This window comes from Mytilus californianus, unplaced genomic scaffold (assembly GCF_021869535.1).
Source record: "Mytilus californianus isolate M0D057914Y unplaced genomic scaffold, xbMytCali1.0.p SCAF_6, whole genome shotgun sequence".
Lineage (NCBI taxonomy): Eukaryota > Metazoa > Mollusca > Bivalvia > Mytilida > Mytilidae > Mytilus > Mytilus californianus.
The window spans coordinates 29,302,262-29,318,745 of record NW_026262712.1 but is presented as its reverse complement, the minus strand read 5'-3'; the positions used below and the strand labels follow the sequence as shown (position 1 = coordinate 29,318,745).

At 32.8% G+C, this 16,484-nt stretch overlaps 1 protein-coding gene across 3 annotated transcripts in view; it reads right to left on the bottom strand.

The window, feature by feature from the left end:
• Positions 1–15,648: 15,648 nt before the first annotated feature.
• LOC127704864 (uncharacterized) overlaps positions 15,649–16,484 on the bottom strand; it is a 56,626-nt gene continuing 55,790 nt past the window's right edge. For all 3 annotated transcript variants that reach the window (XM_052209091.1, XM_052209089.1, XM_052209092.1), the window contains exon 5: positions 15,649–16,116. In XM_052209091.1, the coding sequence (XP_052065051.1) occupies positions 16,078–16,116 (39 nt within the window). In that variant the 3' untranslated portion in view covers positions 15,649–16,077. The remainder of the gene's footprint in view (positions 16,117–16,484) is intronic.

The following is a 16,484-nucleotide window of genomic DNA, read 5'->3' as shown; positions in this document are numbered from 1 at the left end:
CAGTGCATACGTCTTAACTTCTTATCTCAAGCTACATGTACATGTATCTACAAATAAAAGATTATGTGAGTTAAATATTTTAGAGATAGCGAATATTCCAAAGTTTTATATGAAATTTCTTTTGTGCTCTCGGACTTTTAATTTTTCCTTCCACACTTTTTGTTTCGAGCGTTTATTATCAAGGATATGATTGCGAGACGGTTTGTGCTCACGAACATCATAACATACCTGTTAACTTCATTGGCTCCTTACCGTTACTGTCCAAGGTTTCGATTCACTCATTCAACGGTTCTTCGTAGCATCTGATATCAACTTCTTTTATAATGAAATTTGTATTGCTCAGTCTATAGTTTCCAATAAAATGTTTTGTAGTGACTTATATAACATGTATGCATTTGAATGTCTCGCCTTCATTTTGCATGATTACAATAGTGCAATTTGTTTGTAAATTTTATTGACAAAACACGTAGGAAAAGTTGTCTTCTATTTAAGACTATTTAGCGTATATTCCCTGACGTGTTTTCTATTCAGAAGTTGACAGTAAACACAAATGCTGTTTATTTTGCCTCACTTTGCTTTTGTCTAAAGAAAAGAACAGTTAACTTATTTCTATTTTCATTTATTTAATGCAGATACACTTTATTGTCAGGTAACGAATGATGTTTCTCTAATTCTTTGACAATTTATACCTTTCTGCACTCATTGTATAAAAACATTTAAACTACGTGGGGTTGCCGGTGATCTCAGAAGATGATTGGATGAATTTAAGGGTCATAACCTTTATCAGCTCAAAATATGCTAACAGGTGTTAATGAAATTGACAACTTTGTGAAATGTGGAAGGTACTCGAAGGTTTAACAAAAAATGAAAATGAATTTTTTAATCATTAGAGAAACAGATTCTTACATAGTTACTCGTGAATTATCGGATTTATCCAATCTCAAAAGTTAAATTATAAATTTTAAAGTCCTCGCCAAGGCTCAGACTTTAACATTGATAATTTAACTATCTCGATTGGATAATCCACTGGTATCAATGTAAGAATCTATATTTCCCAAACGCTTTATTTTTTCAATCTGAACAAAATGAAAGTTTCAACAAGAAGGTCATATAACAGGGAAAAGTGGGTATTATTTTTATGTTGCTCAGTATATGGTTCGTTCTTTTCAAACGACTTTAAAACAAAATACCACTGCATAGTAACTATAAAGAATCTAAATTGACCTTGATTTGCATTTATTTATAAGGTTTTGCGATATCACTTCATATATAATTACATAATTTTATCTATCAACTTTGGTGGGTGATGAAAGGGTTATCAGCGAATCATTAAATACATAGTTCTATATGCATATTTAATAGAAAGTGTATTTTTGATAATGAATATGTTTTGCCAGGAAAAGTAAAGACATAACTTGATCCATTCCTCCTTGGTTTTCTCAAGTACAAGTTGTATGTAGGCGGAAAAGTATATACACAATAAATTGGTTTAAACCACTATTTTCTTCGGAAAATGCCTGTACCAAGTCAGGAATATGGAAGTTGTTTTTCACTTGTTCGGTGTGAGCCAACTTTTGAAGGCTCCGCGTTGAAGGCCGTACTTTGACCTATAATTGTTTATTTTTTACACATTGTGACTTGGATGGATAGTTGTCTCATTGGCACTCATACCACATCTTGTATTTACCTTTATATTATGTAATAATACTTGCAAAACATAATTTAATAACAATTTGTCATAAGTTTTATAAATTGAAACATTTAAAAAGATTTGGTTACCATAAGACTAAGTGTCAAACGATGAATTGCAATTTATATAAGAGTTCTGTAATATCTATATTATGTATTTAAAATAAAAGGTCGAAACATCTTATCTGTCTGAGAGCTCCTGACATTCTATTTTGAAAAAGTAGATTAAATAGAGTATACGTACAAGGCGGATACATAGAGTTGCCTCCTTTTATATGTAAGTACATTATCATTAAGCTAGAACTGTGTGGTAACGTATGTGTTTAAAACGCAGTTATATTTCATTGTGTGTCTTTGTCACTTAGTTATGTAAAAGATTCACCCATGAGGGTGTAAGAAAATATTAACACATTTGTTTTTGTCTTTTATACTGAAAGCATTCAGTTTAATCTAGATAATACATATTTTAAGGTTTTCCTTATCGTATAACACACAAAAGGGGTGGCAGGATTGATCAAATATAAACCGTAGGAAGGTCTTTCTTTGAACAATCCTGACACCAAAAGGTTGAAATACGACCTACGGCTAATTTATAATGTGAAATAAAACTCACTAATTAATCTAGATATAAACCTTAGAAATCAATACCCATGTTACAAAAAAAGATATTACTGTAACTGCATGACGCAAGACACAAACGAATTGCTACAGCGTATGAAAAATGCAAGTTACTTTCACGGCTGTCATTCGGTATATCGAGAAATTGATCGTGAAAGAATAAGTGAGGTGGTCAAGTAATGCGATTGGATCATGGAAGATCTGGTATATTAGGATAGTGAAGGAACTCCTGTCGAGAAGACACATGCAACGTCAGTATAAATAATCTAATTTAATGAATTATAATGACAAATATTGGGAAAATAAAACTGTCTGTCAAATTGGTTTAATATTATGATCAGTATCTAAGAAAAATCAAGTTTAAAAGTAAACCGTTTTACGAAACTACAAAAGGCTTGACTTTGAAAATAATTTATTATATAAACTTTATGAAAGGGGATTCTATGCTTTTTCCTTTTTCTTTCGCGGAAAATCAGATGATTTTTTCAATAATTTTTAACAAACTATTCAGAATAAATGTTTTCGTTTGTCTGACCATCATAATGTACAAGTCACACGAAGAACGAATATCAATATGTCAAAGTACGATTTCCAATACAGTTTGAATCAATAAGATTGTATAGTTGTGTTTTTAAAAATTCTATACACGAATACGATAAAATTTGGCTTGTTTTAAAAGTATTATAAACAGTTTTGCATTATTAACTTATCTCACATTATGTCCATTTATTGACGGGATAAATGAACAACATTATTGAAAAAAAAAAAGATTTCGAGAGACTATTCCGGTATTTCAGTCTAATAAACGATGGAAAGGATTGTGTCTGCCTAAAACCTATGAAACATGGAAAATTAAAAAGTAAAACCCCAGTTAGCAACTACATACGATAAATATCAAATGAATTTAATCAGGGAAAATAAAGATCTCACATAGGTCACTTTGTTGTACCCTGAAGCACATCTCTTTGAAATGTGATATCGTTCGGGTTGGTTCTTTAAATAGAATGACCTACCGTTCTGAAAGAAAATAACGCCATACAATTATGGATAAGTATTAAACATAAAACAGTCATCTATAAATAAGTGTTTAGAAAGTAACTATGTCTTCTGATATACAGTGATTAATTATGATAAAAATAAATAAAAGAGCTTTGAATTATCACAAGTATTTTTTTTTATATTTAATGATATGGTTTGCAACGTAACATATTTATTCAGTACATGTAACTAATTTGGATGTTTTGACAAGTATATAGTGCAAGAAAGGTAACTCACGTTTTAAAGAATTTTCACGAATTAAACAGTATGCCGATTTAGTGCAAAAGTTTGAGATGGTAACAATTGTACAGAGTTTAAATTTTGACTTACAGAGACACTTGTTTCTTGTTGATTACTTTAAGTCGTGTGTTTCAGTTGTCATCTCTTCGACGTAAACACTGTTTATCCAATGGAAAGAAAAAATGAAAGGTGAAGATACTTTAATCCGGTATTAAGATGTATTATTGTTTCTACCTTTTTACTGGTGTGATAATTTTTTTCCAAGATTATCATTTTTATTTTTATAATTACTGTTATTTTGTTATTTTTGGCATAGTCTTTATCAAGTTGGCTCGTTCAAAAACTGACTTAATTTTTCTTACATTCTGGTCATTTTAATTCCACACAATTCGATCAGTGCTATGCGACGTCTTCAACGTACTGTACATATTAACTTTAATTGAAATTGAACAAATCACTCTGATTCTGAGATCCATCAATAAAAGCGCAGATTCATCTTATTAATTTTGAGTTTTAGCAACGTCATGCATATAGGGATTTTGTGCTATATGAATAACATAAAATCTCTTCTTTTTCATGACAATGACGTAAGATAGATCTATTATTAGAAACTATGAACACTCTCTTGTCAACTTCATCTACCGTCATCATGCTGTCGTTTCCATCTCTAATCTACCGTCACCATTCTGTCGTTTCCGTCTCTATCTACCGTCACCATGCTGTCGTTTCCGTCTCTAATCTACCGTCACCATGATGTCGTTTCCGTCTCTAATCTAATGCATTTAAAATAAAAGGTCGAAACATCTTATCTGTCTGAGAGCTACTGACATTCTATCTTGAAAAAATAGATTAAATAGAGTATACGTACAAGGCGGATACATAGAGTTGCCTCTTTTTATATGTAAGTACATTATCATTAAGCTAGAACTGTGTGGTAACGTATGTGTTTAAAACGCAGTTATATTTCATTGTGTGTCTTTGTCACTTAGTTATGTAAAATATTCACCCATGAGGGTGTAAGAAAATATTAACACATTTGTATTTGTCTTTTATACTGAAAGAATTCAGTTTAATATAGATAATACATATTTTAAGGTTTTCCTTATCGTATAACACACAAAAAGGGGTGTCAGGATTGATCAAATGTAAACCGTAGGAAGGTCTTTCTTTGAACAATCCTGACACCAAAAGGTTGAAATACGACCTACGGCTAATTTATAATGTGAAATAAAACTCACTAATTAATCTAGATATAAACCTTAGAAATCAATACCCATGTTACAAAAAAAATATTACTGTAACTGCATGACGCAAGACACAAATGAATTGCTACAGCGTATGAAAAATGCAAGTTACTTTCACGGCTGTCATTCGGTATATCGAGAAATTGATCGTGAAAGAATAAGTGAGGTGGTCAAGTATTGCGATTGGATCATGGAAGATCTGGTATATTAGGATCGTGAAGGAACTCCTGTCGAGAAGACACATGCAACGTCAGTATAAATAATCTAATTTAATGAATTATAATGACAAATATTGGGAAAATAAAACTGTCTGTCAAATTGGTTTAATATTATGATCAGTATCTAAGAAAAATCAAGTTTAAAAGTAAACCGTTTTACGAAACTACAAAAGGCTTGACTTTGAAAATAATTTATTATATAAACTTTATTCTATGCTTTTTCCTTTTTCTTTCGCGGAAAATCAGATGATTTTTTCAATAATTTTTAACAAACTATTCAGAATAAATGTTTTCGTTTGTCTGACCATCATAATGTACAAGTCACACGAAGAACGAATATCAATATGTCAAAGTACGATTTCCAATACAGTTTGAATTAATAAGATTGTATAGTTGTGTTTTTAAAAATTCTATACACGAATACGATAAAATTTGGCTTGTTTTAAAAGTATTATAAACAGTTTTGCATTATTAACTTATCTCACATTATGTCCATTTATTGACGGGATAAATGAACAACATTATTGAAAAAAAAAAGATTTCGAGAGACTATTCCGGTATTTCAGTCTAATAAACGATGGAAAGGATTGTGTCTGCCTAAAACCTATGAAACATGGAAAATTAAAAAGTAAAACCCCAGTTAGCAACTACATACGATAAATATCAAATGAATTAAATCAGGGAAAATAAAGATCTCACATAGGTCACTTTGTTGTACCCTGAAGCACATCTCTTTGAAATTTGATATCGTTCGGGTTGGTTCTTTAAATAGAATGACCTACCGTTCTGAAAGAAGATAACGCCATACAATTATGGATAAGTATTAAACATAAAACAGTCATCTATAAATAAGTGTTTAGAAAGTAACTATGTCTTCTGATATACAGTGATTAATTATGATAAAAATAAATAAAAGAGCTTTGAATTATTACAAGTATTTTTTTTATATTTAATGATATGGTTTGCAACGTAACATATTTATTCAGTACATGTAACTAATTTGGATGTTTTGACAAGTATATAGTGCAAGAAAGGTAACTCACGTTTTAAAGAATATTCACGAATTAAACAGTATGCCGATTTAGTGCAAAAGTTTGAGATGGTAACAATTGTACAGAGTTTAAATTTTGACTTACAGAGACACTTGTTTCTTGTTGATTACTTTAAGTCGTGTGTTTCAGTTGTCATCTCTTCGACGTAAACACTGTTTATCCAATGGAAAGAAAAAATGAAAGGTGAAGATACTTTAATCCGGTATTAAGATGTATTATTGTTTCTACCTTTTTACTGGTGTGATAATTTTTTTCCAAGATTATCATTTTTATTTTTAAAATTACTGTTATTTTGTTATTTTTGGCATAGTCTTTATCAAGTTGGCTCGTTCAAAAACTGACTTAATTTTTCTTACATTCTGGTCATTTTAATTCCACACAATTCGATCAGTGCTGTGCGACGTCTTCAACATACTGTACATATTAACTTTAATTGAAATTGAACAAATCACTCTGATTCTGAGATCCATCAATAAAAGCGCAGATTCATCTTATTAATTTTGAGTTTTAGCAACGTCATGCATATAGGGATTTTATGCTATATGAATAACATAAAATCTCTTCTTTTTCATGACAATGACGTAAGATAGATCTATTATTAGAAACTATGAACACTCTCTTGTCAACTTCATCTACCGTCATCATGCTGTCGTTTCCATCTCTAATCTACCGTCACCATTCTGTCGTTTCCGTCTCTATCTACCGTCACCATGCTGTCGTTTCCGTCTCTAATCTACCGTCACCATGATGTCGTTTCCGTCTCTAATCTACCGTCACCTTGCAGTCGTTTCCGTCTCTAATCTACCGTCATCATGCTGTCGTTTCCGTCTCTGATTTACCGTCACCATGCTGTCGTTTCCGTCTCTAATCTACCGTCACCATGCTGTCGTTTCCGTCTCTATCTACCGTCACCATGCTGTCGTTTCCGTCTCTAATCTACCGTCACCATGCTGTCGTTTCCGTCTCTAATCTACCGTCACCATGCTGTCGTTTCCGTCTCTAATCTACCGTCACCATGCTGTCGTTTCCGTCTCTAATCTACCGTCACCATGCTGTCGTTTCCGTCTCTAATTTACCGTCACCATGCTGTCGTTTCCGTCTCTTATCTACCGTCACCATGCTGTCGTTTCCGTCTCTAATCTACCGTCACCATGCAGTCGTTTCCGTCTCTAATCTACCGTCACCATGCAGTCGTTTCCGTCTCTATCTACCGTCACCATGCTGTCGTTTCCGGTTCTCATCTACCGTCACCATGCTGTCGTTTCCGTCTCTAATCTACCGTCACCATGCTGTCGTTTCCGTCTCTAATCTACCGTCAACATGCTGTCGTTTCCGTCTCTAATCTACCGTCACCATGCTGTCGTTTCCGTCTCTAATCTACCGTCACCATGATGTCGTTTCCGTCTCTAATCTACCGTCACCATGCTGTCCTTTCCGTCTCTAATCTACCGTCACCATGATGTCGTTTCCATCTCTAATCTACCGTCACCATGCTGTCGTTTCCGTCTCTAATCTACCGTCACCATGCTGTCGTTTCCGTCTCTAATCTAGCGTCACCATGCTGTCGTTTCCGTTTCTCGATACATTGTTGTTTTGGAAAGAATTGCTACTTATTTCACCTGAAGACATCGATGACCTTAAAAAACTGCCAAAATTAGGTAGAGTTTATATAATTTTCTGATGTCTAAATTTCACGAACTTACTTCTTTATTATCGATAAATTCATTTCAAAGATGTAGCAAAAAGAATTTAGTTTCTAAATTCTATACTTGACGATTTGTTTTCAAATTGTGACCGTTTGAATAATTAAGATGGAATTTTAAAGACTGTAAAAGGGTTGACGAACGACTGTTCTTATTAAGACTGTATGCTGCCCCAGAGATGGCGTTTGGTTGTTTGTGTCGTCGGATTGCTTTTACATTGACAAATTTATATGAGTGTCTGGATGGGGTTTACAGAATATAGAGAATAATTGAAAAACGTGCAGAATACTAAATGGCTGCCAAAACAGAAATAAAGAATAGATAATGATGGGGTGCAGAGAAATATAAAGAATAAAGAATAATGGGCAAAATAAACAAAGAAAATAGGAATAAAGGTCTAAGCATTGAAGAACAAGGAAATAAATTAACCCCCTCCCCCCCTTTTTTTCCCATCCAGACCCTTATATATTGTATATATTACACCATCTTCTTAAATGGATACAACCCACTCTCACCAGTGTACACGTAAGAAAAAGATCAGTTTTTGTTTTTATTATTTTTATTTTCATTTCATAAATCTAGTAATAGCTTTTTGGTAGCAAACCTTAATTTTTAAATATTTAGTCCATCCATTATCAATTACTTCTGGATGTCGTAGTATGGAAACATTTATAGATGGACAATTGTAATAAAAATCACATTAATTTAGTTTATAGTTACTGTACCATTAAGTCGAGGCTAGACGAAGTGCTTTACTTTACTTTTTATTTGTTATTCTTAATTAATAGAACATTTAGTTAAAGGGTAATTTTAATGGCAATATCGTTTTAAGCATATATTTTAATTTCAACTATCTATCTATTTTAAACATTCTTCGGGAACGGCTATTTAATTTTGAAGATAGGAGGATTTTTTTCTGAAAAAAAAATTCTGATTCCCAGATTCCAAACTGTGAAAATAAACATGATCAAGCAAAAGGATAAAAGTTCGGATAGAGGTTTATCACCATTAAATTTTAAAACGTTAACTTGGTTAAGGTTTTTGTTTAAGTAATTCGATGCTTGCATGGTAAAAAAAAAAAAAATTAAAATGCAGGTGCATTTTTATCAAATTTGAGGCACCTAATGACTCAAAGTTTTTCTTCTGACTAGATGCAAAGAAGCACATATCTTGAATGATAATGCAAAATAAAATGCTGTCATTGTCATTTTTGGGCTTCTTTATTTCAGTTTGTTTAATTGATGATTGAATGCCTCAGTTCCAGTGTCAAATATTAAATGTATGTTTTGGATAATATCGATACAATCTGCTTAAAACAATACACAATCGGTAGTCCTCGGCAGATTCCACTACCCTGCATCTAACTTAGATTGATAGATCTGCCGAGGTGTGCCGATTGAAACTAGACAGACATGCCGGATCGGATTAAACGCGTATCAGATTACAAATGACCATGATAGCAGTCTATAAGGTGTCAGACCACCAATTAAATATCCCTATCTGTTCAACCAAATTTTGCAAATTTCACAGCTTTCTAAATATTTTACCTTAAGTTTAACTTCATAGAAACCAGTTATATCCTGAATTGTACATGTATCAGCTTTCTGCATGCCAATTTTCAACATACATTTAAAGCCTTCTTATAAAAACTGACCTTCAAAAAGAGGTACTCCAAAAATAACCCCTGGTTTTCTGGAAATCTTAAATTAGTATACTATGGAGCGCATTAATCCTCAATTTTTAATGCAAACTCATAGACAAGTAAATTTTGGCTCAAAATGGTCTAAATATATTTCTCTTTCACCAAAAGTTTCATTTCTGCAAATTTGTTGGTTAGTTTAAGTAAACAAGGACGTCAAAGCACTATTTTGTGTCAGAGTAGGGCTACTTTTACATACGTTCTAAATTAGAGGGAGTAATCGGTGGTCTGACACCTAAATAATTGCTTCCTTATCCGGACACGCTATTCTGATTCTGATCCCATCTATGTTTGCTTTTACTCTATATATACTGAATGCATTAACTAAACACATCAGTAAACTTCCAATTTTAAAGTTCTTGGAATTACACAGACGCGGATGTAAGCCATCATCGACCTGTTAATTTACCAACATTTGTGAAAAAACTTTAAATAAAATTGAGATTGTTCCGCACATATATAATGAGTCAAAAGTATAATAGCAAACTTATTTGATTAGGATTTTTTGGCATAAAACCTTTTTACCATAAAAGTAAAGTAACAAAAAAAAACCGAACTCCAAGGAAAATTCAAAACATAAAAATCCCTTATCAAATGGCACAATCAAAAGATCAAACACATCAAAGAATGGATAACAACTGTCAAATTCCTGACTTAGTACATGCATTTCTTTATAAAGAAAATGGTGAATTAAACCTGGTTTTAGAGCTAGCTAAACCTCTCACTTGTATGACAGTCGCATGGAATTCCATTATATTGACAACAGTGTGTGAGCAAAACAAACAGATAGAATAGGTAAAAATGTCAAAAAATTAGGGTAAAGCAGTTAACATTGTGTTATAATCTTGATCACTGTAAAAACAAACAGTTATTTCAACAAAGAAAAACAAAATGTCATAGAGACACTCTATAGACAAAGCAAATAAGCAAAAATGAAAGACAAAAATTACCATAGCACAATAGCAAAATGGTGGGATGTATAAATACAAGCAACGCCATAAGGATATTACCCAAAAAATGGACTGAACAGTAAAGAAGACGAACAAAAAGAACGTTAACACGTTATTAAGATGATAAACAACGCCTTACTGACTGAACTTTTTATATTCTGCTACTTTACTGTTTTAAAGTTATTTCTATTCTTTCTTCATTTCTGAAATCTAATATCATTATGGTTTATAGATGTGATAATGTATATTATCTATTGCACCTGTAAATTGCCGTCGTATTTCAATCCTGATTATCGTACTTTTTTTGTATTCTGAAAAAAATAGCTTCGCATGCCCGGTTTGCTTTTCTGTTCGCTTCTCAAATCGCACGATACTATCATAATGGCATATAGATGATGTTCAATCAAGTATCATTGCACCAGTTGTATTTTAGAGGGTCTGGATTGGGGTTCACAGAATAGAGAATATTAAAGAAATAGAGAAAAATGGCCTAAAAATTAAAGAATACGGAAATGATGTACCACTCCCCCCCCCCCCCCCCCCACCCCACCCCCACCCTTTCCCCCAATCTAGACCCTCATCTAAGAGTTGATATGTTAACTGCTTTGTCAACTTATTATAATAAACTCGATCAATAGAGATATCATCTGATCGCGGTACACTGTATTTTTAATTGTATAGATTATAATCAAAACAGAGGATGTGTTTTTCTTGTTATTTCAATTAGTTGATGTCATCAAACCTTTGGGTTAAAAATATGCATATGCGTAATAATTTTTTGGGGCCCTTTTTACTGTTCGGTGTTAGCCAAGGCTCCGTGTTGAAGACCGTACTGTGACCTATAATGGTTTACTTTTATAAATTTTGACTTGGATGGAGAGTTGTCTCATTGGCACTCATACCACATCTTCTTATATCTATATAGACAAAAGAGAGAGAGGGGATATCAAAACACACCATGCAAAATAAAAATAAAAAACACAAATTGCGTGAAAAACGGTAACATCATGACCAAAAAGAAAACAGACGAACAGACAAACAAGTATAAAAAAACAATAGAAAGAGAACTAAATATTAGGCAACACGAAATCTAAAAAAAAACTGAGGAAGAATGGAGTGCTCCGAAAGATGAAGTTATTCCTATTACACAAGCTGATCAGACTTGACCTATCCAACTCCTCCTCCGTCTTTTGTTTTCCTAAAAGAACAGGTTTTTAACATTCATCACTTCGTTCTCCTCTTATTAAGATATTAAAAGATTTAATCGCAGTTGAAGTATAATATAGGATACCAATGGAACGGTACGAAAAAGAGATACTTGCTTTGTGAACTCTCCATTTTTATTATGTAGGACATTTCATTGGCCTCTGCATACGGAGTAGATTTATTTTTCTTTTATAGTTTCATTTAAAATTATTGAAACTAAATCATCTGATCAAGATCGCCTAGTATAAATTCAAAAGATCTACGAAGTATCAATTGTCAGTATATAATTAATTAACACTGTTTTGATGATGAATGTGAAACATTGTCTCGATCTACGACTCAACATGGAAAATCGGTTAATAAAATGTCAATTTTCCAATAACCGACTGTGTTTCTATTCTATTTTTATTTTTTGCAAAGGGAAATAACAGCTTGTTAGGACGAACTGTGTCCATGCCTTTGCAAAGTAAGTGGAACAAGCATGGTTACCAATTCAACACTGTAATTAAATCTTTGAATATTGTTTTTTTTTATATAAATATTGATTTTGTTATCAGAAAATTAAAACCACACTAAATATTATTGTTATACAAATACGTACTTTCGCGGTGCCACAATCTGTCGATACCTCTATTTTGGCATTGCACAAGGCCATGTTTTTCTCTGACTGTTGATAACGTCTTTACACTAAATCCATTGGATGTTGGATGTGAACTGATTGCTATTTTGGTCTTAGATACATGATTTTTTTATTAGTTGTTATTGGCTTTGAACTAGCTGTCAGTAACTGCGAGTACTCTCAGATCTGTACTTTTTTGTTGTTATGAATGAGGGATGGATAAATACCCTGCCATGTCCGATTTGTATTTTTGTTTGATTGTTTTTCTGCTTTGTATCGATCTGATGAGTTAAGCCTTTTTCAACTGATTTTTATAGTTTGTTATTATGTTATGCTGTTACAGCACTGTCCCATGTTAAGGGGAGGGTTGAGGGCTCACAAACATTAGTAACCCCGCCCAAGTCAGGAGCCTGTAGTTCAGTGGTTCATGTCTGTTATATTTATTTTTCGTAAATTGTTTTGGTATAAATTAGACCGTTAGATTTCTCAATTGAATTGTTTTCATAATTTTCATGTCGGGGCCTTTTATAGCCGACAGTATGGGTTTTATCTCATTTTTAAAGGACGTGCGGTTGCCATTAATTGCTTACACACATTTCATTTGAACTTTAGTGGATAGTTGTCTCATTGGCAATCATACCACATTTCCTAATTTTTATATGGTGTGGGATCTGAACATAATTTTTACAAAATGTACCTCGTAAGAGCAATACACATGTATGGTACATGTAAGGATGCCCATTAAGATCACAAAATAGGTAACTCCGCAATTCAAACAATCAAAGCATTTCTGTAAGATAAAGGTTGTATAGGCAGGGATACAGTTTGTCCACACTTTGTGTTTTGTTTCCCTTTGCAAAAAAATCTATAATTAGAAGCAAAGTTGGTAAATGGGACAATAGACACTCTCAACTTCTCAACATTTGATCGAGTTCAGTAAACGTGATTTGTCATGTGATGTATCATGTGATGGGTAAATAGTTGATGGTATTTGAAATACTTGAATAAACTAAAAGACATTTTCACGGTTTCAAACTTTATTTTTTTAGACATTGGTTGTGAGTGTGGAACTGCATGATCAGTCAATGTAAGCTAAATCCAGACAACTCTACTGCATTAAAAATCCAAAATATATCTTTATTTCAGTTATGTAGACATAACAGGTGTTTCAATTCCTAATTTATGAAAGTTATTCAAAAAAATGTAAACATGTGCATGGGGTTTTTGATTACATATTGCCATGCCTATAACTCTAAGATTATCGGAATACCTTCAACATTATCTAATTATTGTTTCATTTCAAAGCATCAATTAGCATTTTATTGCCAAGATTTGTCATAAGTTCTATTAAAGTAGAACGAATCTGTATTATCTTTAGTATATTAGCACAGGGGGGAATGTGGCAGCGATAACCAGCACCCAATATATCCATCCCGGCTCTTATGTCTTTCTATGTAGATACTTTAATATTTATAATGCAATAATTTCATACATGTAACACTGTACGTTTGGAAATATTTAAATTATCTGTGGTATATGAGAATCCGGATGAGGCTTACAAAACAATATAGCATAAATATAGTAGAGAAAAATCGGTCAAGAATGAAGAAAGATAGGATGCTAACAGATATATAATAGATAGTAATAATCGGTCAAAACACCGAAAAAAAAAGAGAAAAATGGCATAAAAATAAATGCATACAGCAATGACTAAACTCATCAAAGATACAAGCATTTAAAAAATGTACGTAAGACCCCCCCCCCCCCCCCCCCCCCCCCCCCCCCCCCCCCTCCGGCCCCTCCAACATGCAGACCCCCATAAAGTCATAATGGTGAAAATAATGGTTTTGACGAAATATATTGAATTTTCTCTTCAAGAATATCTTGGTTTAAAACAGGCTATTAAGCAGCTACCCTCTATCGAGAAAATCATACTAGCTAGCACTAACCCTTGAATATCATTTAAACAACCATGTGTAGGTGCTTTTATAGTGATGCTACAAACGATGTAGGAATTTCACTCAGATTATTAATTTACATCGCAAAATAGAATTGACTGAAGTCTAGGTATATACCAGAGTATAAATATAAAAAAGGAGATGTGGTATGATTGCCAATGAGACAACTATCCACCAAAGTTCAAATGAAGTGGATGTGAGCAATTATAGGCAACCGATTTTTCGAAGTGGGATATATAAAATTGAGAATGGAAATTGGGAATGCATGTGTCAAAGAGACAACAGCCCGACCAAAGAGCAGAAAACAGCCCAAGGCCACCAATGGGTCTTCAACACAGCGAGAAAATCCCGCACACGGGAGCGAGTTTCAGCTGGCCCCTAAACAAAAATGTGTACTAGTTCAGTGAAAATGGACATCACATTAAACTCCGAAACATATAAATGAACTAAACATATAAATATATTCGTTTCTCAAATTTTGATTATTTCATGAACTGACATCACCTATACAGGTGAGCCTGACGTTTAGGTATGGTACTAGCTTTGTTTTTCTCCTCCATTATAAGGAGCCCTGTGTAAAATTAACGTTATATGAAAAAAGGAACCTAGTCGGGTAGATGTTGGGTACAGTTGGTTCCAATAATGGTACCCCCTTTCTTTTGTCCGTATAACATCTCAAATGTCACATAGTCACGACTGAAGACATGTAAAAAATGGTAAAGGCACTACCATCAATCTTCCATTAGAAATAAAAATATTTTAGGATACATGTAAATTAAAGAGTTCTGAGGGGAAATTGCAATTTTTGTTCGTTTTCTTTCAAAATTTATCGAATCATTTAAGTTCAATATATTTCTTGCGATTTAACTTACACTGAATGTCATATATGGAGAAAATTTTGCGAGTTTTAACTTTCATCTCTATTGGACTTATCGCAAGTTTCTCAATTGAAAACTTCGATGCTCAAGTTTACAAACCTGTTAGAAAAACAAGAAGCCAAATATTTTTTGAATGCACAAACATACCATTTGTATGTTTTATTAAAAAAAGTCCAAACGGTGCTCCTTAGATAGTGTGTATCGTCTCTACAAGCACTTAGTATATATTACTCTTCAGTGCAAGTCTACCTTGTCAGAATCTAAGGAACTATACATTATTTCATTCATCATACCGAAAGCCATTAATTAAAGTTCCACTGTTTTTGACGTTGTAAGCCAATCACAACGTTGTTGTGCTTGCTGTTTTTAATATTACCCAGAATGCATTAGATTTTAAAACGGTGAATTGATCGCTATTGCTTTTCATATTAATATTTGCAGCCTTGATCAGTGTGATTACAGAAAAGTCCTAATATCTTTTTTATTCTCTGTTTGGTACTAAAAGAAATAACATGAATGAAATACGCAAAACTGTCGAAATTTAAAATTTATTACATCTTGAAGATAACACAAAACAATGAAAGTATCGATTTATTAAATGATTTAATCCTATTTTATGTTAAAACACAAATTGATATCACAATATACTCTCCAGATCTAGAGATCTAGAATGTTACAAAATAAAAATGAAACAAAACAGAGGTTTGAAACAAGTTGTGCAATGCAGCAACACACCGCGTCAGAACGTTCTCCTGTAAATGGTGTGTCAGCATATGATGTGTAATAAATCGAGGTCTTAAACACGTGACACTTCGAAACACGTTTTACAAAGACTTTTCAAACAACTTAAAAATAAACAAAAATGAATCTATTGTTTAGATGACTTATATGAGGTATTATCCACACTTTAGAAATAAAATATAAACAGAGATGGGAAATAACTCTGCTTGACACCGTCTGCTTCTTCATTCGTCGTAGTCTACCCATATATCCGGGTCTATCACCTGTAAAAGACAATTTAAAAAACCTAATGATAATATGTACACAATCTCTTAAAGTTATGGATTCATTGGAACAATTAAAGAATTGACAATATTTCTGACTCTTCTTTAGTTTCTGTAGTTTTAATTGATCTGGCACTTTTTTTCCTTCTTTTCTTTTCTTTAGTTTTGATTTGTAAAAGAGTGGTTTGTTTGGAATTGATTTGCTACTAGTATTATTTTGTTTTTTGCTTTGTTTTGTTGATTTCTCCTATAATTTGATTATTTGATTGATTAAAAACAATATTTACTTGTATACTTCATAAGAACATACTCATGTCTTACTCGAGCCTAAATGTTTATGGTTGCTTGTGCAAAATTGGCTATAATTT